At 39.5% G+C, this 21460-nt stretch overlaps 1 protein-coding gene across 1 annotated transcript; it reads right to left on the bottom strand.

The window, feature by feature from the left end:
* Positions 1-981: 981 nt before the first annotated feature.
* On the bottom strand, positions 982-19569 carry LOC130737971 (glucan endo-1,3-beta-glucosidase 8-like). The gene is made up of 3 exons (XM_057589848.1): positions 18401-19569; positions 2280-2945; positions 982-1581 (listed from the first exon to the last, which is right to left on the bottom strand). The coding sequence occupies exons 1-3, from the start codon at positions 18727-18729 to the stop codon at positions 1143-1145; spliced, it is 1434 nt and encodes a 477-aa protein (XP_057445831.1). The 5' UTR covers positions 18730-19569; the 3' UTR covers positions 982-1142.
* Between the last annotated feature and the right edge of the window lie 1891 nt (positions 19570-21460).

Below are 21460 nucleotides of genomic sequence, written 5' to 3'. Positions count from 1 at the left end.
GTTTACTTCCCAACATCAATCATCAAGGCCCTTCAAATCACATCAAAACCTGCTTTAAAACTCATGAAACCACTAGAAACATCATCAATAGACATAAGATATCATCAACTACTCTTCAATACAAATGTAACCACAAATTCATTCATCATCAACATTATTACTCCATCATTAAGACTTGAAACTGACTAAGATAATCACTTTAAATAAAAAAAACCTAATAAATAAAATCAAACTAAAATAAAAGAAAGAAAAATCCTATTTAACACTTAGAAAAATACAAGATGCAAATACTACTCTAGAAAGACTAAAGACTCTACATAAGACTAACAAAAGGAAAACTAAATAAAGAAAAGACTTTAAAAAACACCACAATACCCCGTCCCCGAGTCATCGAATATTAGTTCTGATTTAATTTTGATTTACTAGATTACATATCTTTTTTTAAACAAATATGTATATGTTGAAATCTACAATTCAACAAATAGACTTGAAAGTGCGTTAATTACAGAAAAAACACAAATTTGAAAACGACGACGATATCTCTTCAACTGTTATAACGACGATTGCAGAAAGAGGAGAGAGGAGTACATGGAGGTTGAGTTTGGAAGTGAGTATGAGAATGGGTATAGAGATGGGTCTGGGTATGGGTGGGGTTGGTGAGGAAAGAAAGAGGAGAGAGGATGAGGTGGTAGGAAATTATTATGAATTTTTTTATTAAAAACATTTTAGTATTTTCACCAATTTTAGCTAGGATGCCATAATTAAATGTGGTAACAATTCCCTTTAATATTATATCTGACACTAATTGTGAAGAGTACCGCCATACTTCAATATCTTAATGCACCATGTTAGACAAAATCTCGAGATTTTAACCAACTCAAAATGACTTAACAAAAGCTCTTTCAAATTAATACTAAGTTTAATATTTTCTTATCCGATCCATAGTCTTACTTTCACATGAGCCATGTAGTATCCAACAAGTGAGGACTAAAAACTTGATCTTGGCATCAAATTCAGTAGTCAAATTGCACAAAAGAGCAAACTCTGGCCCTTATTACAAAGCATACATTACCATCAAGCTATGATGTGATATTCAAGTATATAAAATTAAATCCTAAACTAAATCTTCGTTCAAGAAGAACCTATAAAAAGAGAATCATGTATAGTGTAAAATCTAAGAAAGCCACTAGTGAGGGTCTCAGAGGAGAGGATGATGATGGATTGATCTGAATAACAAAATTGCAAGTAGGTGTTGAGATATTGTTTGTTGTAACCTTGGCCAAACCTTCAAAATTGCAGGCCATGTCATTCTGATTTTGCACCTGATAATACATGTTAAATGCATATGAAGCATTCCCATTAGCATCTAGGTTGTTGCAAGAAGACCCATATCCCAGTCCAGTGCAATCTCCAAATGTGCAAGCATAGTTTATGTTTTCTGCAAGCTTGCTTAGATCCGCGGCTTCTGGATTAAACATGCACCATTTTGGATCAAGGTAGTACACATTCCTTGCGCCAACTAGAAACTGGTTTTTACCTTGACCTGAAAGATCCAATGGGAACTTGGGCTGCCCATCATACCTGAAGGAAAATGTTTAGTATATGCCATGAGAAATGAAAAGTAATTGATTTAATAAGAGAGAGATAAATAGGGTGTATGTAATTGTGGGGTGAGTGTACTCTTCGGGTGTCTAAGTGAGCAAAATCAATTTTGGATGAAAATATTAATGTTAATTATGAGTCATTTTGTACAATTCACTTCATACTCAAAATCAAGTCATTTTGTTTCTTGTGGGTGTTTGTTTGAATAATTTTTTCCTGATAACAAAATTAAAGATAATAGTTTTTGCATTGAATATAATCGATAGTGAGACTTAACAACTGAGAGTGTGTTTTGTTAAGATTATTAAAAACATATTTTTTAACTTTTAAAAAAATGAGGTTATATTAGATTTTTTAATGAAAACCGCATGTGTTTAATTACACTTATAAAAAAACACTTTTTTTTTCACTCATTTATATTAACATTTTTTATAAGCTAATAAATAAAGGTAGCTTATTCAAAGAATATTTGTTTGTTTGTTTTCAAATATCAGGTGTCTTTCTTTCTTTAAAAAAAAATATCAGGTAAGAGAAGCACTAAAATAACAGCTCTTTGAATTTACATTTTACAATATTAAATCACTTCATTTCAACTTACTTTTGCCAAAATTAATTTTACCAAAATCATTTGGGACACAAATTAATCCGTATACGCATATAATGTATAATAAGTTTACCTGAAAATTCCCCAGTGGCGCTCAAAGTTTCCTGGAGCAATGGTCTTGGCATCTTCATCAATGAGTCCAAACAGATAAACTTGGATGTTTCCAGGTCTACGAGGGGTGCCTCTATTTGCTGCAAGCCTTGGTAGAAGCCCATTGTAGAACCTTAAAGCATTGCCTAGATTTGCATTCTTGTCCCCATCTGTGGGCCACCCTACTTCTCCCACCAAAATGGGCATGTCCCCATACCCCAATGCTCTCAACGCAGAGATCAACGTGTCAAAATTCGCATCAAAGACATTGGTGTATGAAATTCCATTGTCATTTACAGGATTGGCCACCCCATCAAAGAATGCAAAGTCAAAAGGAAAATTATCATTTCCATAGAGACTTAAAAAGGGGTAGATGTTTACAGTGAATGGCGCATTGTTCTTGTTAAGAAATTGCACAATCTGGGTCATGAGGTCGCTTAAATCAGGCCTGAATATTCCTGCTGATGGAACAGGATTGTCCACTGGAGACTCGTACACGTCAGCGTTTAAGGGTACTGTGGCCTTCACAGAGTCTCCTACGCCAGCATCGTTGAGGGCGTTTTGAATGTTACGTAGTGCTGGAAAGGTGACATTCAAGAATGAATTGTTGTAGGATTTCAAAAATGGTTCGTTCCCAACAGCTACATACCTGTCAAAGAGAGAGAATGTATAAAGATGTGTAGGTTTTGCTTAGACCAAAAACCACAAAATAACATATCCTTTACTTTAACAAAAAAAGTGTATTGGACTACTTCAATAAAAAGTCGTTTGAGATGGGTTATTTCTCTCTTTCCATCATTTCAAACTGTTCTGTACTATGGCAAGCTTATGTAAAAGAATGACAGAAAGTAAACCCTAGCAGAGTACTAAAATAGCAAAACTACCATAAAAGGAATATTCTCATTAATGCTAAAAAAGTTGGTCTCGTACAAGTGGATGACCTCTCCTTTTATAGAGGGGGTGGTCATGATATGGATCTTTCCTATATTTGTGCCTGACAATCAGGGCCCAAATCCCCGTACATATAAGACAAATCCAAAGGAATCTTCCAGCTGGCTTGTGGGTCCATCACCTAAGGGAGGGCAATGAAGCTCGTCATGTTGCCTTTCCCGCCATGGCTATCTTCATTGGTTTATTGTTCATTTTGGGCGGGACATAATCTTCTTTATGTCCCGCCCAGTCCACAAATGTTCTGTACTAGGGCAAGCTTATGTAAAAGAATGACAGAAAGTAAACCCTAGCAGAGCACTAAAATAGCAAAACTACCATAAAAGGAATATTCTCATTAATGCTAAAAAAGTTGGTCTCGTACAAGTGGATGACCTCCCCTTTTATAGAGGGGGTGGTCATGATATGGATCTTTCCTATATTTGGGCCTGACAATCAGGGCCCAAATCCCCGTACATATAAGACAAATCCAAAGGAATCTTCCAGCTGGCTTGTGGGTCCATCACCTAAGGGAGGGCAATGAAGCTCGTCATGTTGCCTTTCCCGCCATGGCTATCTTCATTGGTTTATTGTTCATTTTGGGCGGGACATAATCTTCTTTATGTCCCGCCCAGTCCACATGCCCCCAAGACATGAGACTCGAGTAATTGAGTCGAAATGTCTTTATCATGTTACCCAGTAGTTCGCCTCTATTGTTTATTCGTTCATCGCCATTTTACTTTCGTTGTTACATCGCCATTTTCACGCTTCGCCACCTTTGTTGTCGTTTCAAAGATATGTCGCCATTAGTTATAACCGTCAATCACGTCTTTTCAACTGACGCACGTATCCTTATTTTCCGGGATTTCGTCATCATTTGTTATAAATGCAATTTTCAGTTGTGCGTCTCGAGGAGTAACGTCTTTTCGCTTCCTACCTTTTCGAATTTCAAATCCCAAAATCCCACGATCTTCCCCCATTCATTCTCTCTCCTCCTTTCTCTCTATAAAAACCCCTTTTCACTTTTCATTTTTCACTTTCTAAAAACTTTTGTCCTGAAAACCTTTTCACCGCAGCTTTCATTCTCTTCTTTGAACTCCGGTGAACCTTTTCTTCCTCCGGCCGTCGTCATTGCGCGGTGCTCCCCTATCGCCGACGTTCTCCTTTCTCAAATCCACAGTTCTTCCCCTGGTTAGTTTTTCTCTTTCCTGAGATTCTTCGTTTACTTCTTTTTTCTCTGACTGTTCATCTTCTTTCTTCTTGACTCTGTTCATCTTCTTTTTACTTTTAGTTTGTTCATCTTCTTTCTTCTTTTTATGAAACTGCCTCGCATGTCTTTACCAAACGCTAGCCTTTCTTCCCTAGAACTTTCTTCGCCCTCTACGGAGGAGGAAGTTGTCGCCCCCTCTATAATTGAAATTCACTCCTCGCCTTCTACCCATGATGATTCCGGTCCCGCCGGCTCTGTAGACTCAATTCTCTCCTCTAATGGAGATTTGTCTTCACCTGAATGGCGCTCTGACGTGCATTTAGTTGAAGATAAATGTCTGTTGCATTCTATCTGGGGCAGCGTTGGGAGCATTAATTCGCTTCGAATATCTGCTCAAGGGTTTACGAAGATAAATCCCGCCACCTCGAATAATGAAGATCATCTCTTGAATGTCCTCCCATGTGGCGAAGATGACTGTGTTCTGTTGCGTAAAGAACCAGCCGATGAATCGCCCGATTTCTTCTTTGTTTATGGCTATTTCTTCTTAGACTTGAACATCAAACTTCCTTTCTCGCCGTTTATATGTCACGTTCTTTCTTTTCTGAATGTGGCGCCCTGCCAACTCCAGCCCAACGCCTGGGGTTTTCTCCGCTGCTTTGAAATTCTTTGTGAACACTTGAGTTTCACTCCGACCTATCCTTTGTTCTTCCTGTTCTATAAATCAGTCACCACTAAACCTACTTCTGTGAAATGGGTTCCACTATTAGCCCGTAAGAACATGAGTCGGTTCACCGCCCTTAAAAGCCATTACAAAGTATGGCAGAAGAAATATTTTAAAGTTATGGAGTCGCCCGAAATAAAGAACCTGTTCCGAGATTCCGACAATAACCCTCTCTTCCCTTTTTACTGGACAAAGAACCCTCGCCGAAAAATATCCGTTTCATAAGACGCCTTGGATGAATCTGAACAAGGCGTCGCCGATTACCTCCGCACACTACCAGTAATTTCTGGTCACGACTTGATTGAGGCGTCGAAATCCGGCACTTTAAATCAATTTTTTAGTAAGTTTATAATCTTTGTACGTAACTTCTTTTTCTTTTTGTTCATGTATCTCGTCTAATTGGTGTTTTCCATACAGCTACAATGGGAAAAGGCAAGGTTGATGCGAACCCAATCAAGATGAAGGAATACCTCGCCCAGTCTGCTGCGGCGGCGAAGAAGAGGGCCGCCGAAACTGAGCAGAAGAAGAAGAATGAAGGTACTTCGGGTTCTGACAACGTCAGGGACCCTAAACGTCAAAAAACTTCAGGTGCTGCTGGTGGTAAGCCTCTCCACCAATCGACTCTTGATTCAAAAAGTCGTCCAGCTGAGAAAAAGAAGGGACATGACAATGTCCCGCCCCCTCAACAAGATTCAAGCACGCTGATCAACCGCCCATCAACTCCATTTGGCCAGGCTGGCCCTAGTTCAGCCATTGGTGGCGAAGCTCCTCCCCCCTTGCTGAACTTGTCGGATCCTCACTTCAATGGGCTGGAATTCATGACCCGTACTTTTGACAACCGGATTCACAAGGACATTTCCGGTCAGGGTCCCCCTAACATTGCTTCCATGGCGATCCATCACGCACTTTCTGCCGCCAGTACTGTGGCGGGAATGGCTCAGTGCGTGAAGGAGTTGATCTCAGCCAAGAACCGTTTTGAGAAGAAGGCAGCTGATTACAAGACAGCCTATGAGCGGGCTAAAACTGATGCTGAGACTGCCAACAACAAGCTGAAATCTGCTGAGGAGAAGTGTGCTAAGTTAACTGAAGACTTGGCTGCTTCGGACCTGCTTCTTCAAAAGACCAAGTCTCTTAAAGAAGCCATAAATGACAAGCACACTGCCGTTCAAGCCAAATATCAGAAGTTGGAAAAGAAATATGATCGCCTGAATGCTTCCATCCTAGGGCGTGCTTCTCTCCAATATGCTCAAGGCTTTCTGGCGGCCAAAGAGCAGATCAGTGTAGTTGAGCCGGGCTTTGATCTTTCCCGCATTGGGTGGCTGAAGGAGATCAAGGATGGTCAAGTAATTGGTGATGATGACATTAGCCTCGACCTCCTTCCCCAATTCGATGATGAGAGTGAGCCTGAAGAAGATGGCGAGGATGGGAATGAGCAGCACAGGAATGAGGATCAAGGGAAGGAAGATCCTCAAGCTGGGACAAGCCAGGGCAACAACGCCAACAACGAGAACCTGGCTTGAATTTGTTTTTATTTTACGAAGTTGAAATTTTTCTTTGGGCATTGCCCTGTCTTTTATTTTCATTCCAAATCATGTATGGGCATCGCCCCCTTTTCTCTACTTTAAATGGATATCATCTTAAGTTCATTCGTTGTTTTAGTTGTTTCCAACTTTCGTTGTTACATACCTTAGCCGATTTTTCGACGAGGCTTGGTTTCTAGTGGCCACTAGAATTGCCAAGGCTTTTAACTTTTGAAGGCGATACTCTCTTATTCCGAAAGGTTTACTCGCGGTATTGCATACCTTGATACGATTTGCATTGCATGAACTCGTAATATAAATTAAAAAATATACGCGATTCTGTTGAAATGATCTTTTCATTAATTTTCTTTCGTATGGGAACAATTGTCCCTTCCTTACAAATGTCGCCTCATTAAAAACCTTTCCAAAGAAAGGGAAAAAGAGTGCGACTTCATTTACATTTGTTGTTTCTACTAACTAAAATACTGCTTCAGATGAGAGGCGTTCCATGTTCGTGGAACCTTTTGACCGCTTAGTTGTTCCAACTTATAAGCTCCTCCTCCAACGTCGCCTATAATCCTGTAAGGCCCGCCCCAGTTGGGTGAAAGTTTGTTGTGTTTATCAGGTATTGTATTTTTTCGGAGCACTAAGTCTCCTACCCTCATTTTTCTTGGCACTACTTTCGTTGAGAACTTTCTTGCCACCTTCACTTTTCCCGCCTCATTTCTTATGTGAGCCTCTCGTTGTTCCTCGGGCAGCATGATTAGATTTGCTATTAAGTTTTCTCCGTTGTCATTTTCATTAAACCGAGCCACTCGCCAACTTTGGTTTTCAATTTCCACTGGGAGCATGGCGTCAGTTCCATAAGTTAGACGATACGGGGTTTCCTTTGTGCTTGACTGTTCCGTGGTGTTGTATGCCCAAAGAACGCCTGGTAGTTCCTCCGCCCAAAGCCCTTTTGCTTCATCCAGTTTCTTTTTTAAACCTTTCAGGATAACTTTGTTAGCCGACTCAGCCTGCCCGTTGGTTTGTGGATGTTCTACAGAGGCAAATCGCATCTCGATTCCCATTTCATCACAAAATTCCCGGGTAACACTACTTGTGAATTGGGTTCCATTATCCATTACTAACGCCATGGGGACCCCAAATCTACAAACAATCCTTCGCCACAGGAAGTTCCTGACCTTGGCGGCTGTGATAGTCGCCACCGCCTCGGCTTCTATCCACTTAGTGAAGTAATCAACCGCCACGATGATGTACTTCATTTGTGCCTTCGCTACAGGGAATGGTCCTAAGATATCAGTCCCCCACATGGCGAACGGCCAGGGCGCCATCATGGTTGTTAATTCTTCTGGTGGAGCCTTGTGCAAATCAGAAAAGACTTGACATTTTTCACATTTCTTCACATACTCCAAACAATCCTTCTTCATGGTTGGCCAATAGAATCCTGCTCTTATCACTTTTATTGCCAAGGATCGCCCGCCGATATGACTAGAACACACACCTTCGTGGACTTCCGCCATTATTCCGATGGCGTCCTTGGTATCGACACATTTGAGCATAGGAGACATGATTCCCCGCCGATACAACTCACCATCCACCAGTGTGTAGAAACTGGCTTCCCTGCGTTTTGTTCTCGTGTTCAAATCATCCTCCTTTGGTGGATTCTCTAAGAAGGTCTTAATCGATTCCATCCAAGGTAGCTCGCCCTCACTGACTGACTTTACAGCTTTCAACTTTATTTCTACCAAATCAATGCTCGGGCGAGGCAGGGTTTCTTGAATGACTGTTTGGTAGTTGCCCAATCTCCCTGTGCTTGCCAACTTCGCCAACACATCAGCCCTCTCATTTTGTCCCCTTGGGACATGTTCTATTTTGATTTCTTTGACCTCCATCATCAATCTGCGCACCACTTCCAAATATTTGGACAGTTGCGGATCCTTCACCTGGTACTCGCCTTTCACTTGCTTAACCACTAACTGCGAATCTCCTTTGATAAATAACTTCTGGACTCCCAACTCAATGGCCAACCTTAAGCCGGCAATCAGAGCCTCGTACTCAGATTGATTATTGCTCGCCTTGAACTCGAACTTGAGAGACTGTTCAATGATCATTTTATCTGGACTTTCGATTGTTATTCCCGCCCCACTTCCAGTGTTATTAGAGGATCCATCCACGGACAGGACCCATTCTCCTTGAGTCTTCTCTCCTTCAGTGGGTGTTAATTCCGCCACGAAGTCAATTAAACTCTGGACTGTGACTTGGCCCCTTGGCTCATATTGTATGTCATATTCTGATAGCTCAACTGACCAGCTAACCAATCACCCTGATAAATCAGGCTTCTGAAGTACTTGCCTTAAGGGAACATCAGTTTTAACTTTGACTTGGAAACTTTGGAAGTAAGGTCTGAGGCGCCTTGCAGTTTTCAGAATCGCCAAAGCCGCCTTTTCAATTTTTTGGTACCGCAATTCTGCCCCCTGTAAAGTATGGCTCACGAAATATATAACTTTCTGCTTTTTTCCTTCTTCCTGGAGCAACACCGTACTTACCGCCTTGTCAGTAACCGCTAAATAGAGCACTAATGGAACGCCTGGTGTTGGCTTGGAGAGTACTGGTAATGTGGCCAATGTTTCTTTCAATTTGGTAAAAGCTTGTTCGCATTCCTCTGTCCACTGAAACTTTGAATTCTTTTTTAAACATGTGAAGAACGGGGCCGCTTTGTCACCCGCCATTGGCAAGAAACGTGACAAGGCGGCCATTCGCCCTGTCAAACGCTGAACCTCCTTTACACTTGTTGGGCTTTTCATCTCCAAGATCGCCCTTCCCTTATCAGGGTTCACTTCTATTCCTCTTGATGTTAACATAAATCCCAAGAACTTTCCTCCCTGGATCCCAAAAGAACACTTCTCAATATTCAACTTCATTTGATATGTTCTTAACTGAGTAAACGCTTCTTTGAGATCACCCTCATGATCACTAGCCCTGGCGGACTTTACGATCATGTCGTCCACATATACCTCCATATTCCTGCCTACTTGTTTTGAAAAAATTTTATCCATAAGTCGTTGGTACGTAGCTCCTGCATTCTTCAAACCAAAAGGCATTGTCTTGTAACAATAGTTCGCCTGATTGGTCATAAATGCTGTACTTTCTTCATCCGAGGGGTGCATCATAATCTAATTATAGCCTGAATAAGCGTCCATGAGACTTAAAAGTTCATTCCCTGAAGCTCCATCCACAAGTTTGTCAACATTGGGAAGTGGGTACGAATCTTTGGGACACACTTTGTTCAGGCTTGTGTAGTCCGTGCACATTCGCCATTTCCCATTGGCCTTCTTGACCATTACAACATTGGCGAGCCACGTTGGGTACTGTACCTCACGGATGAAGCGGGCCTTGATCAATTTTTCAGTCTCTAATTGTACAGCTTTGTTCTTTTCTTCACTCATTCTTCGCCTTGGTTGGATGACTGGGGTCGCCCCTGGTCGTATGGCTAGTTTGTGAGTGATCACCTTGGGATCGATCCCTGGCACATCATTGATGGTCCATGCGAAGAGATCTAGATTATCACCCAGAAGGGTGATTAGTCTTTCCTCTTGTTCTGCTGTCAAACTACTGCCAATCTTTAGAAGCTTGTCCTTGACTTGCACCTGCTTGGTTTCTTCCAGAGGTTGTGGGCGAAAGTCATCAGCATCGTCTCTTGGGTCCAAGCTAAATCCTTCGTGTGGGAAGATTTCTGTAATTCGATGGCTCTCCTTGGCGGCCCTTCGCCCATAGAGCGCCACGCTTCTCAAATAGCATTCCCTTGCTGCATTCTGGTCTACACGCAATATCCCGACCTTCCCATTGCAGGCGGGATATTTAACAGTTAAATGAGCAGTTGAGATGACCGCGCAGACCTTGTTAAGGGTGTCTCGCCCCAAGAGTACATTGTAATTGGCTCTACACGCCAATACTAAGTACTTTACTTGAAATTTCTTGACAAACTCTCCTTCTCCAAAGGCAGTCGGAATTTCGACGTATCCCCACACACTGACACGGTCCCCTGTGAATCCCACCAAAGTTCCCTTGTATGGTTTCAAATCTGATTCCTTTAGTCCCAGGCGATCAAAGGCGTCTCCATAGATGATATCCGCCGAAGATCCCTGGTCTAAGAATACTTTCTTTGTCACATAATTGTTAACCCTGATTGTCACCACAATTGGATCGTTGTCATGAGGAATTACATGCGCGAAATCCTGAGGGGTAAATATAATAGGGGAATGATTCACCCAACACTCGCCTTCGTTCGACTCCTGTACTGAGTGTACTGCCGCCACGTAGCGTTTTCTAGCCTTACTTGAAATTGCACCCCCGCCAAATCCTCCTGCAATAGATGAGCATTCCCCAACAGGATCGCCCAACTCTTCAACTATTTCTTTACCTTTGCCTTTGTCCCCCTGAGTGATCTTAGCTACCTCCGGCGTTGCTGTGTCTTTAACAAAGTTTGCCAAATGGCCAGCTTTAATCAAGCGATCAATTTGCCGCCTTAAATTCCAGCAATTATCTGTCGTATGCCCCAATGCCTTGTGGTACTCGCACCACCTATTGGTGTCCACGTTAGCTGGCGGCCGCCGTGGTGGTGGTGGATACTGCACAACGTTGGTCTGCCCAACTGCCCTTAAAATGGTACTCAAGGGTGCATTCAACTTAGTAAGTGGAACTGGTGCGGGCGAAGCACCAGTCTGACCAGCTGTGGCAGCAGTGGGACCTTGTGGATTTCTGTGCCATGTATTTTGAAAGCCAGGTTTAGAGTTTTGGTATGGTCCCGGTCTTGGTACACGGGGGGTTTGCGCTATCCTGGTTTCCTTTCCCGCCTTGGATTTGTCCTGTGAAACACCGCCAGATTGAGACTGCTTGCGTCCTTCCTCTCTTTCTTGTTTCTTCTGATCATCTTGCTCGATTAATATGAACTCTTGAACACGAGCGCGAAGATCCATCATATCCTTCGCCGGTCGCCTTGTTAAGTCTCTATTCAAATCTCCCGCCCGAAGGCCATTTTTGAATGACGCCAAACAAACATCTGGATTTTCATCCTCCAACTGCACCGCCATCTTGCTGAAGCGTGCCATGTAGGTTTTTAATTTCTCGCCTGGTTGCTGATGTATGCTGATAAGATCAAACATTGTTGCTTTTGTGGTTTTATTGGCGGAAAATTGAGTCAGAAACTTAGTGGACAGATCAGTGAAATTATCAATGGAGAAGGGCGGTTGTCGAATGAACCACTGCATCGCCATGCCTTTGAACGTGGAAGGCAATAATCGACATTTTACCGCATCCGTCGCCCCGCCGATCACCATTTTGGTATTGAAATATCTAAGGTGCTCCATAGGATCAGACTCGCCCGAAAAGGCGTCTAATGCCATGGTTTGCAGGTGCTTTGGAATGTCCACCCTAGTGATGGCTGGAACAAAAGGTTGGAATTCAACTACATCCTCCGCCTCCAGGCGTTGTTCTTGCTTAAAATCCTGCCGCTGAGTGAGATACTCAACTTGGGCTTGCAACTGCTCGTTTTGGGACTGCACCTTCTGTAAGGTATCTAACATTTGTTGCAAAGCCGCAGGCGTGATACCTGTCACTGCCTCTTGTGCTCTCCGTGGAGCAGTGGTTTTAAAATCTACCAAGTTCACATATTCAGGCGGCGTTGAACGCCGCCGAACACCTGGATCTGATTTAGCGATCAGATCTGAAGGTCTTCCCGGAGCTGCATTCACCAATGACGCTGGCGACGGCGCCACTGAGTGGACCCCCTCCGAGGAAGCTTCCTGCTCCTACTCGTCCAGTACGGGACGGTTGTTGTTTCGTCCGCCGCCGCGACCGCCATGTCGACCACCACCGCGCCGGCGATGATCGCGTCGACCCATGCCGCATGAACGAGTCTCCATGGCTCGCAATTCCTCCTTCTGTCACCGGAAGAGCTGAGTCAGAGCCACAGACGGCGCCAATGTTCTGTACTAGGGCAAGCTTATGTAAAAGAATGACAGAAAGTAAACCCTAGCAGAGCACTAAAATAGCAAAACTACCATAAAAGGAATATTCTCATTAATGCTAAAAAAGTTGGTCTCGTACAAGTGGATGACCTCCCCTTTTATAGAGGGGGTGGTCATGATATGGATCTTTCCTATATTTGGGCCTGACAATCAGGGCCCAAATCCCCGTACATATAAGACAAATCCAAAGGAATCTTCCAGCTGGCTTGTGGGTCCATCACCTAAGGGAGAGCAATGAAGCTCGTCATGTTGCCTTTCCCGCCATGGCTATCTTCATTGGTTTATTGTTCATTTTGGGCGGGACATAATCTTCTTTATGTCCCGCCCAGTCCACAAACCAATTCTTAACTTAAAAAAATGGTTAAATATGAAAATCGTCCCTGAACTTTGAGCAAGTTTTGATTTTCGCCCCTTGCCGTAAAATCTCCCTATGGACGCCCTCGAACTTAGGTTTTGTGTTTGGAAACCGTCATTGCCGTTAAAAAGTTCTGGCCGCCGTGGCCTGTCAGTTATGGTCCTATGTGGACATGCCGCATCATTTCATTAAATGACGTGTTATTTTAAAAAATAAATTTTTTTATTTGTAATTAATCCCCCAAATTTCAACAAATTAACCTAAACTAAAAACCAACTAATTAACCCTAAAATATAAAACATAATCCGCACATATCATCAGTTATCATCACCATAGAAAACCATTGCTAAACCAGTCACAACCTTCACCCAAGAAAGTGGACCTCCTTCGGCTTCAACTCCGGCAGCATCCATTCCGCCACCGCCACCACCTCCTTTTCTTCACCATCGTCGCCTGGAGCCATCGTCTCAGCCAGAGCCACAGGGTTCTCCTCGTTCACTGTCAAAACTTGTTGTTTCTGTGACACCCGGGGCCGACGAGGGCGGGGAGTGATCGCCGGTGCAGTGAGGCACGGACAAAGAGCGGCTCCTGGAAGGCTTCTAGGCGGAGGGGCACATGAATGAACCGATCTCACACCCGAACAAGAGGTATTCCGAGACTGTATAGGGATGGACTATACAGTTGAGGAGGGCATAAGAGATTTGATTGGTACTACTCATAACAACAAGTTGCAATTTCTTTCCGGGAGCCCAACTAATAAGAACTCCATGGTTAAGTGTGCTAGCCTTGGAGCAATATTATAATGGGTGACCTCCTGGGAAGTTTTCCCGGGAAGCGCGCGAGTGAGGACAAAGCGCTCTGAAAAGACTCGTGTTGTTACCGTGAGGCCAGTCGTCAAGTCAGGATGTTACAAGTGTGTTCTTAGCTTTTTACTTGCGGGAAGTTTTACATGCGGTGAGATTTCTTGTGGGCGAAGCTTCGAGAATGTTATTTTGGAATATGTCTATTAGAATTACGGATGTCTAACTCAACCCAAAAGCTAGTTCAAAGGTTGATGATTGCACAACTATTTATCACATCTCTAGTCAATGTGAGAATCTAACACATCCCAACACACCCAGAGTTGGACAGCTAGAGCATGAAATGAAACAGGTGACCCAAATATGGGGAGTTAACAAATGGATCTAGGATATGCTCTAATACCATATTAGAAATTGAGAGGACTAACTCAACCCAAAAATTAGCTCAAATGTTGAGGGTTGCACAACCATTTATAAGCACTTAATTAACTACATCTCTGGCTAATGTGAAACTCTAACAATGACTCGTCATGTGCAATTACTGTGATGGTTAATAGGTGTAGGGACACGCATCCCTCTGATTCACTTGTGCATCAAATCCAACTTGTGATGAGAAGCTTTGACAACATTAGTGGGGACATACTCTTGTAGATACGTTAACAAAGTATGGGTTGACATTACGGTATCAGGTGGAGCTCTTTCAAAGCTCGTTTGGATACACCACTTGAAAACGAGGTGTCTGGAAATGCATTTAATTTGTTGGGAGATTGAGGAGCTTTTGGGCCAAGGAAACAAAATATTAAGAGAATTCACCTCATATTTTTACCCAAAACCCTAAAGTATTGAGTTTATGGGTCACGTGTCTTATAAAGTCTCTACCTTAGTCTAATTAATCACTAATATGTGACTCCAACTCACACTTGAATTTTCAACAATCTCCTCCCCAAGTGCAAGTCACCACCACATTACAAAGCTAATCCTCAGCAGAAGTTATCGACACTTGCACCGCCCTTCGCTTCACTATGTCAAGTCACTTCACCACACCATTAGGTAAATTTTCAATACAAGGAATCGTCACCATAGTTACACGAATTAACAGCTCTAATACCACTTATTGGAGAGACAAGGGGAGTCATGGGCCAAAGAAATAAGACATCAAAAGAACCCAACGCTGCATCTTTACCGAAAACCTTAAGTATGAAGATTATGGGTCACTTCACTTATAAAATCTTCACCACACTATTTCTTAATCAATGTGAGACTCTGACTCTAACTCACACTTAATTAAATTCTCAACTGTATTATATTCCCCTTTTTCATATTTTTTAACATGTACGTAGAGACTCAATAATTGTCTTTGTTTTTGTTCAGTGTCTCTCTTATTTTGTTTTCTTGTCCCTTTTTCATAATAAACAAGACGCTATCATATTTCCACTTTTATTTTCTCAGGAGGCTCATTTCACTTTTTTTCTTTTCTCCAAAAATTTCACTTACTACATATCTCATTTTTTTTATTTTTTTTTCCATGTATGTTTTAATGTGACAGCTCAGGAGAGATGTGAATCCATAGTTTTCCAGAAGTTAAGATGCAGGAATTCCAAACAAAAGTAAAAGACAAAGACGATATAACCTAAGAAAAGGTGTGAACCAAACAAAATAGAGAAAAGGTTTTTGTTTTATTTTAAAGGAGAGAGAAAATGTTAAGATGAGTTTCGTTTTTGATGGACACAACCTTTTATCTAGATAATTTTGTCCACTTGCTTAAGGCCCCGTTTGAAAGAGCTTATTTGAGCTTATCTGATAGCATAAGCGCTTATGCCAGTGTTTGGGAGAGCTTATGCAATGCAAACAGCTTATGACCTACCATAAGCTGTTTTGAGCTTATTTTCATAAGCTATTCAGAATAGCTTATGAAAAAGAGCTTATGCTTATATATAGCTTATTTTCAATTTCTTTCAATAAACTTTTTAAAACAGCTTATGAATAAACGCTTATGTCATAAGCGCTTATGACCATAAGCGCTTAATTAAGCTGTTTTCCCAAACACGGCCTAAATTCTTAATTAAAATTCTTCAATACTAATTTGGAAGAAAAAAATTGTTTAGAAAATTTCATCTTTTTCAAACTAATATTAGTGGAATTACCCGTGCCCTATAAATTTTGTGTAATAATATATTTTTTTTATCTTTATAGTAAATATATCTTCCCGATTGTTTAAAATATATGTTCTTAATATTGTCAACATTGTGTATTAATCTACCTAAATTTTTACTTATTTAAATATGAAAAAAATTAAGATTTTTAAATTAAAAAAATTAACTAAGTTACTCAACTTTTCAACTCAAAATCTGTTTATAATTCACTTGAATTTTAAATTAAAAAAACGTAAACAAAGTACATGAGGAATATAACTTTTTTTTAATGAATAAAGATAGAATTTTTGTGTTTTTAAATGAATAAAGATAAAAAAAAATTGTGTTTCAAAAGGTAGAAGATGCTCCTTCTTGGGATTTCGACTATATTATTCTGTGGGTTGGTGGTGGGTTTTAGCACAGCTCAGGTTTCTTTGTTGCTTTTGGTTGTTTCTAGAGTGTTTTTGGCTCTGGCTTTTTATAATAATATACATTCCATTTTAAAAAAAAAAATATATAATTTCTCCAAGCTTCTTCCTTTCAAGTGAACTGGTGTGGAAGATGACATGGTGGAACTTATCTATTGCTAACGTGAAAACGATCTCCAAGCGTTCTCACCATGTTTAATTTCAGATTTTAGAATCTGAACAATCTTCAACACCATTTGTCTTGGATGGTTGTGCTTTGTTGATAATTTCTAACGCTAATAATCAAGTGGTACTGCCTCCACCTCTGATGGGTTCAAAATTTTTTATTTATTTTTGCTTAAAAATAATCTGCATATTTCAATTTATCTCTTATATTAAATAATAATTAATCTCATTCATGATCGGAGAAAAATAAAAAACAAATATTATAAACCATATAGCTTCGAAACAGCCAAAATAATAAAAACTAATATGAATTAGAATTTATAAATGAACTCAATTTTTTAAATCATCCGGTACAAATAACAAAACTTGTAAAGTAAAAATGAATCTGTCTTCAATTCTCATCAAACAACGATAACTGCTAAATCAAAATATAAATTTAAATTTAAAAATCAGTTTAAAAGACTGAAATTTTCTCATCTCTCTTTAATCTTCTTCTTGTTTAATCATTTTTTGAACCTTGTTAGCAAATATCTGAGTATCATCACTAACATCAACTTTGGCCTTTGCTTTCAAACCAATAATTAACATGACTTTCGTTTTTTGATGGACAACTTTTTTAGAAAATTTAGTCCACTAGCTTAAATTCTTAATTAAAATTCTTCAATTCTATTCTTGAAGATAAATTTTGTAAAATTTTGTTTACAAAATTTCAACTTTTTAAAACTAATATTATCACTTCCCTTAAATCTTTAAGTTTTATTTAACTTTTAATAAAGTGATGACTTTTAAAAGTATTTCATATGTTCAATTGGGTTTTTTTTTTGTCAAGAATTCAATTGGGATTGACGTCTAGTTTCGTCGACATATGATGATTGTTTTCTATAAAAAAATGTTCACTCAATTATTATGATGGGTATAGTAAAATAAAACTTTATTTGGTGTACTAATAACAACCATATATTTTTTTGGTGCTAAATCGCTTTCACAATTGTAATTCTAATCTGGATATTGTATACACAAAAAAGAAAATCTCAAAAGTGTGTCCTCTAATTAGGGATGTAAGTAGATCAAGCTACTGAGAGGAGCTTATAGCCTAGCCTACATCAGGCTCAGGCCAGACTAGACCAAATTGCTAAATAGATAAAGTTAAGATTTTTTTAAAAGCCTATTTAGCTAAATAGGTCAGGTTTGGGCAACACAAAAAGTCTTACAAATCTAACAAGGCCGACCTATTTAAATAAACATATTTTCATTAGATTTTTATTATAATATCTTAAAACTATATACTTGTAGAATTATTTATATGTTTAAAAACTGAGATTATATAAGAATTTAATATATAAATCTTTTTTGAAAATGACTACTAACTTGGACCATAAAATCATATTATTATATTTTAAATCATTAGTTTATAAGTTTGCACACATGTTTACAAGTAAAATTTTCAATATCTTGAATGTATTATAATGAAACGGTACTTTAAATAAACTATCTGATTAGACCAGACTTCCAAATACAGACTTAAGCCTAAAAAAAGCCATTGAGATGGTAGTCATGGTACAAGCCAAGCTCAAGCCAAAAATATTTTATGCAGGCATGCCTATTTAAACAAAGTCTAATGAAGCTGAGTCTACTTCTACTCTTACTTCTAATAAAGAAACACTTTCAACCATGCCAACCATATCTAATTTGGGATTTGGAGTTTTACCTCATAATATATACTTCTATAGGTGTTAATAATCCAATTTATATATACCAGCATTAGAACCAGCAAAATCAAGTGCTAGAGAAAAATAAGTTGAAAATCTGGAACTTACCTGATGTCAACTCCGCCTCTGTAGTGGTAACTAGTAACATTCCTCTGAACCCATTGCCTGGCACGCACGTAGTCACTCATTTCAGCAAGTTGGTTATTTGGAATCGCAACCATCACTTCAATTCCGGACCCAACAAGTGCATTCATGCTACTCGCATCTGCATCAAACAGCTTCACCTTCCGAATCCCATTCTCCTTCATCATCTCCACCACCATGTCTGGCCTCAACGGGTGTGTTGCCTGGGTCCCCCAATTCACCCCAAGCCCAACACCTTCCACACACCATACCACACCAACCCATGTCAAAAACAATACCCACTCCTTCACCATAACACAATTTTCTCAGAAACCCCTTTTGCGAGCCACAAAAAGTGGACAAGGAAAAGCTGCAAATTTTTTAGGTTGAGGCTAAAAAATGAGCGAGAATGAGGAATTTTATAATACTTGTTTTTTTTCTCTCACCAAGGCCCAAAGATGGAAATAAAACAGGAAAGTAGAAAACGTAATTAGATCAAGTAAAAATAAAGATTGATATAGAAAGGATTTTATCACTCTGGCTCGTTATTGTCTCGAATAATAAAATCTACTAATTCTGGACCAAATCTTATTGGGTAGTTCTGTTAGTAGCTGAAAACGGAGGAACAAAGAAAAACGTATCTTTGATTGCGTTTTATTTTTCTGGTAAAAGTGAAGTGGGAATCTAAGAAATTGAAACTTGTCAAGGAATAAGATCGGTTGAGGTTGATTATATTCCCCAAGTGGAAAAACAGAGAGAATATGGAGGTGACCCCAAACTGCCGGATCTAGAGAAAGCTATATGATAGCAGATTAACATCTACACAATTTAATTTGGGAATTAGTTTCTGAAATGGGAGAAGCTCGTAAAGAGAAGAAAATAGATATGAAGGAAGTTGGGATTGCAAGAAAAGAAGAGAAGATTGAAAGCGAAAGAAAGGTGTTATAAACAAAGAGTTTTAAGTTTTATTTATTTAGGAAGAAAAGATCATGAAGAGAGATGTAGTAGTATTAATTTGATTTGAGGACAGAAATAGAACGTGGGACAGTTGGACTGGGTTCTGGATCCCAGCGGCTTTGTTTTGTGAACTGGAAAGCGGCTTTCGAGCTTTGTCGACAGAGGAAAAGTACCAGGGGTCAGGGTGCATAGGCATTGCTCTTTTCAATGCAAAAAATAAAGATTGACACGATTTCGAATATTGACCAATTTCCTCAATGGCAAAAACGTTTTCTTCGTGGGCTTTAAGCCCTCCACATTAGAAAAAAAAAAAAACGTTTTCTTCGAAGTCTTGTTTTGAGGTGGAAAGAGGAAGGCCGGTGGGAAAGAAAAAAAAATAATAAGATTTAATTATTTGTATTAGGTTAAAGTATATCTTATACTTTATTTCAATATAGCGTATTGTTTATTAAAAAAATAATGAATAAAAAATGTGATACTAAATTACGCCTTTTAGTAAACAATTTTTTTAATTCTTGAACCACCAAACAAATCGATTGAGAGTTCTTTATTGAAAACGCTATCTGAAGTGACAAATTCTTAGTTCACTTTTGCAATATAAAAATTGAAAATAGGGACAATGCTCATATTAAACAAGAAAGTTAAACCAAAATTGCAAGACAACAAACATTAAAAGTTGAGAAACGAATCTCATTAATTGAACAAAATGAAACATTGCATTGATTACATGTTGCATACGAAAGCATGAAAACAAGAGTGGTTCAAACAAACACATACTCAATGGAACTCAAACACTGCTCTCTTAGTCTCGGTGACATGGACATCTCAAAGCGAGTTTATGATTTTTCTAAGTCTAAATTTGCGAACCCCTTCTGCAATTTCTGATTCTCTTATTTATAGACTTCTCTTGCAATTGTTGTGTGGTGGTTGCGTTCTAGAACTTGATTGTGTCATCGTCGGTCCTAACGATTCCCATGATCTATGCGGTTACCCACGTCCTCATTGACCCACATTCTTTTTCCTAACTCGGTGGTTATAACCGCTCACTTGATGATGAAAACTCGACAAATCTTTCAGGGGAGATGTATGTCGACGTGCTATATTGGCTACTCGGTTGATTTTAGTGCCAATCGACATGTGTCGTCGATATGCAACGTTTATAAGCATAGCTATTTTCCTTGAAGTAGTATCTTGACTATGATTTGTCGACATCGCCTCTTGAAGTAGTATCTTGACTATGATTTGAGTTGAGAAATTCCTCTCCAATGATCAAAACCGTCTTTATGTCCCAAAATAAATTTAAGCTCATGATATTATCCATCGAATGTAATACGAGTTCGTAGAGCTCATCAAAAACTTACTACAAATGGATAATTGTAACGAAAGAAGTAGAGTAGAACAAAAGGATAAAGCACCAACATATAGCTTTAGAGTGGAGAATTTTCTCTCCAATGACTAAAACCAACTATATGGCCTAAAATAAGTATAAGCTAATGATATTTATCCATCGTATGTGATACAAGTTCGTAGAGCTCAAATAACGTAATACACATTGAGAATTGAAACGAAAGATGTAGAGTAGGACCACATGATAAAGAGGCTTAAATGAAGATTTTGAGTGGAGAAATTCCTCTGCAATGATCAAAATCGTCTCTATGACCCAAATTAAGTTTAAACTCATGGTATTTATCCAACGAATGTAATACGAGTTCGTAGAGCTCATCTAAAACTTACTACAATTGGAGAATTGTAACGAAAGAATCTGAGTAGGTCCACATGATAAATAGGCTTAAATGAAGATTTTGAGTGGAGAAATTCCTCTTCAATGATCAAAACCGTCTATATGGCCCAAATTAAGTTTAAGCTCATGATATTTATCCAACGAATGTAATACGAGTTTGTAGAGCTTAAATAAAACTTACTACAAATGGAGTATTGTAACAAAAGAAGTAGAGTAGAACAAAAGGATAAAGAAGAGGCCAGCATATAGCTTTTGAGTGGTGAAATTCCTCTTCAATGACTAAAAGTGTCTCTGTTGTTCTTGTGGTTGTTTAGCATTTTATCAAAAACAACTTGATGCTGAAGCAG

This window comes from Lotus japonicus, chromosome 2 (genome assembly GCF_012489685.1).
Source record: "Lotus japonicus ecotype B-129 chromosome 2, LjGifu_v1.2".
NCBI classification, from domain to species: Eukaryota; Viridiplantae; Streptophyta; class Magnoliopsida; order Fabales; family Fabaceae; genus Lotus; species Lotus japonicus.
Note: the sequence above shows the minus strand (reverse complement) of the source record. Positions and strands in the feature narration are given on the sequence as shown.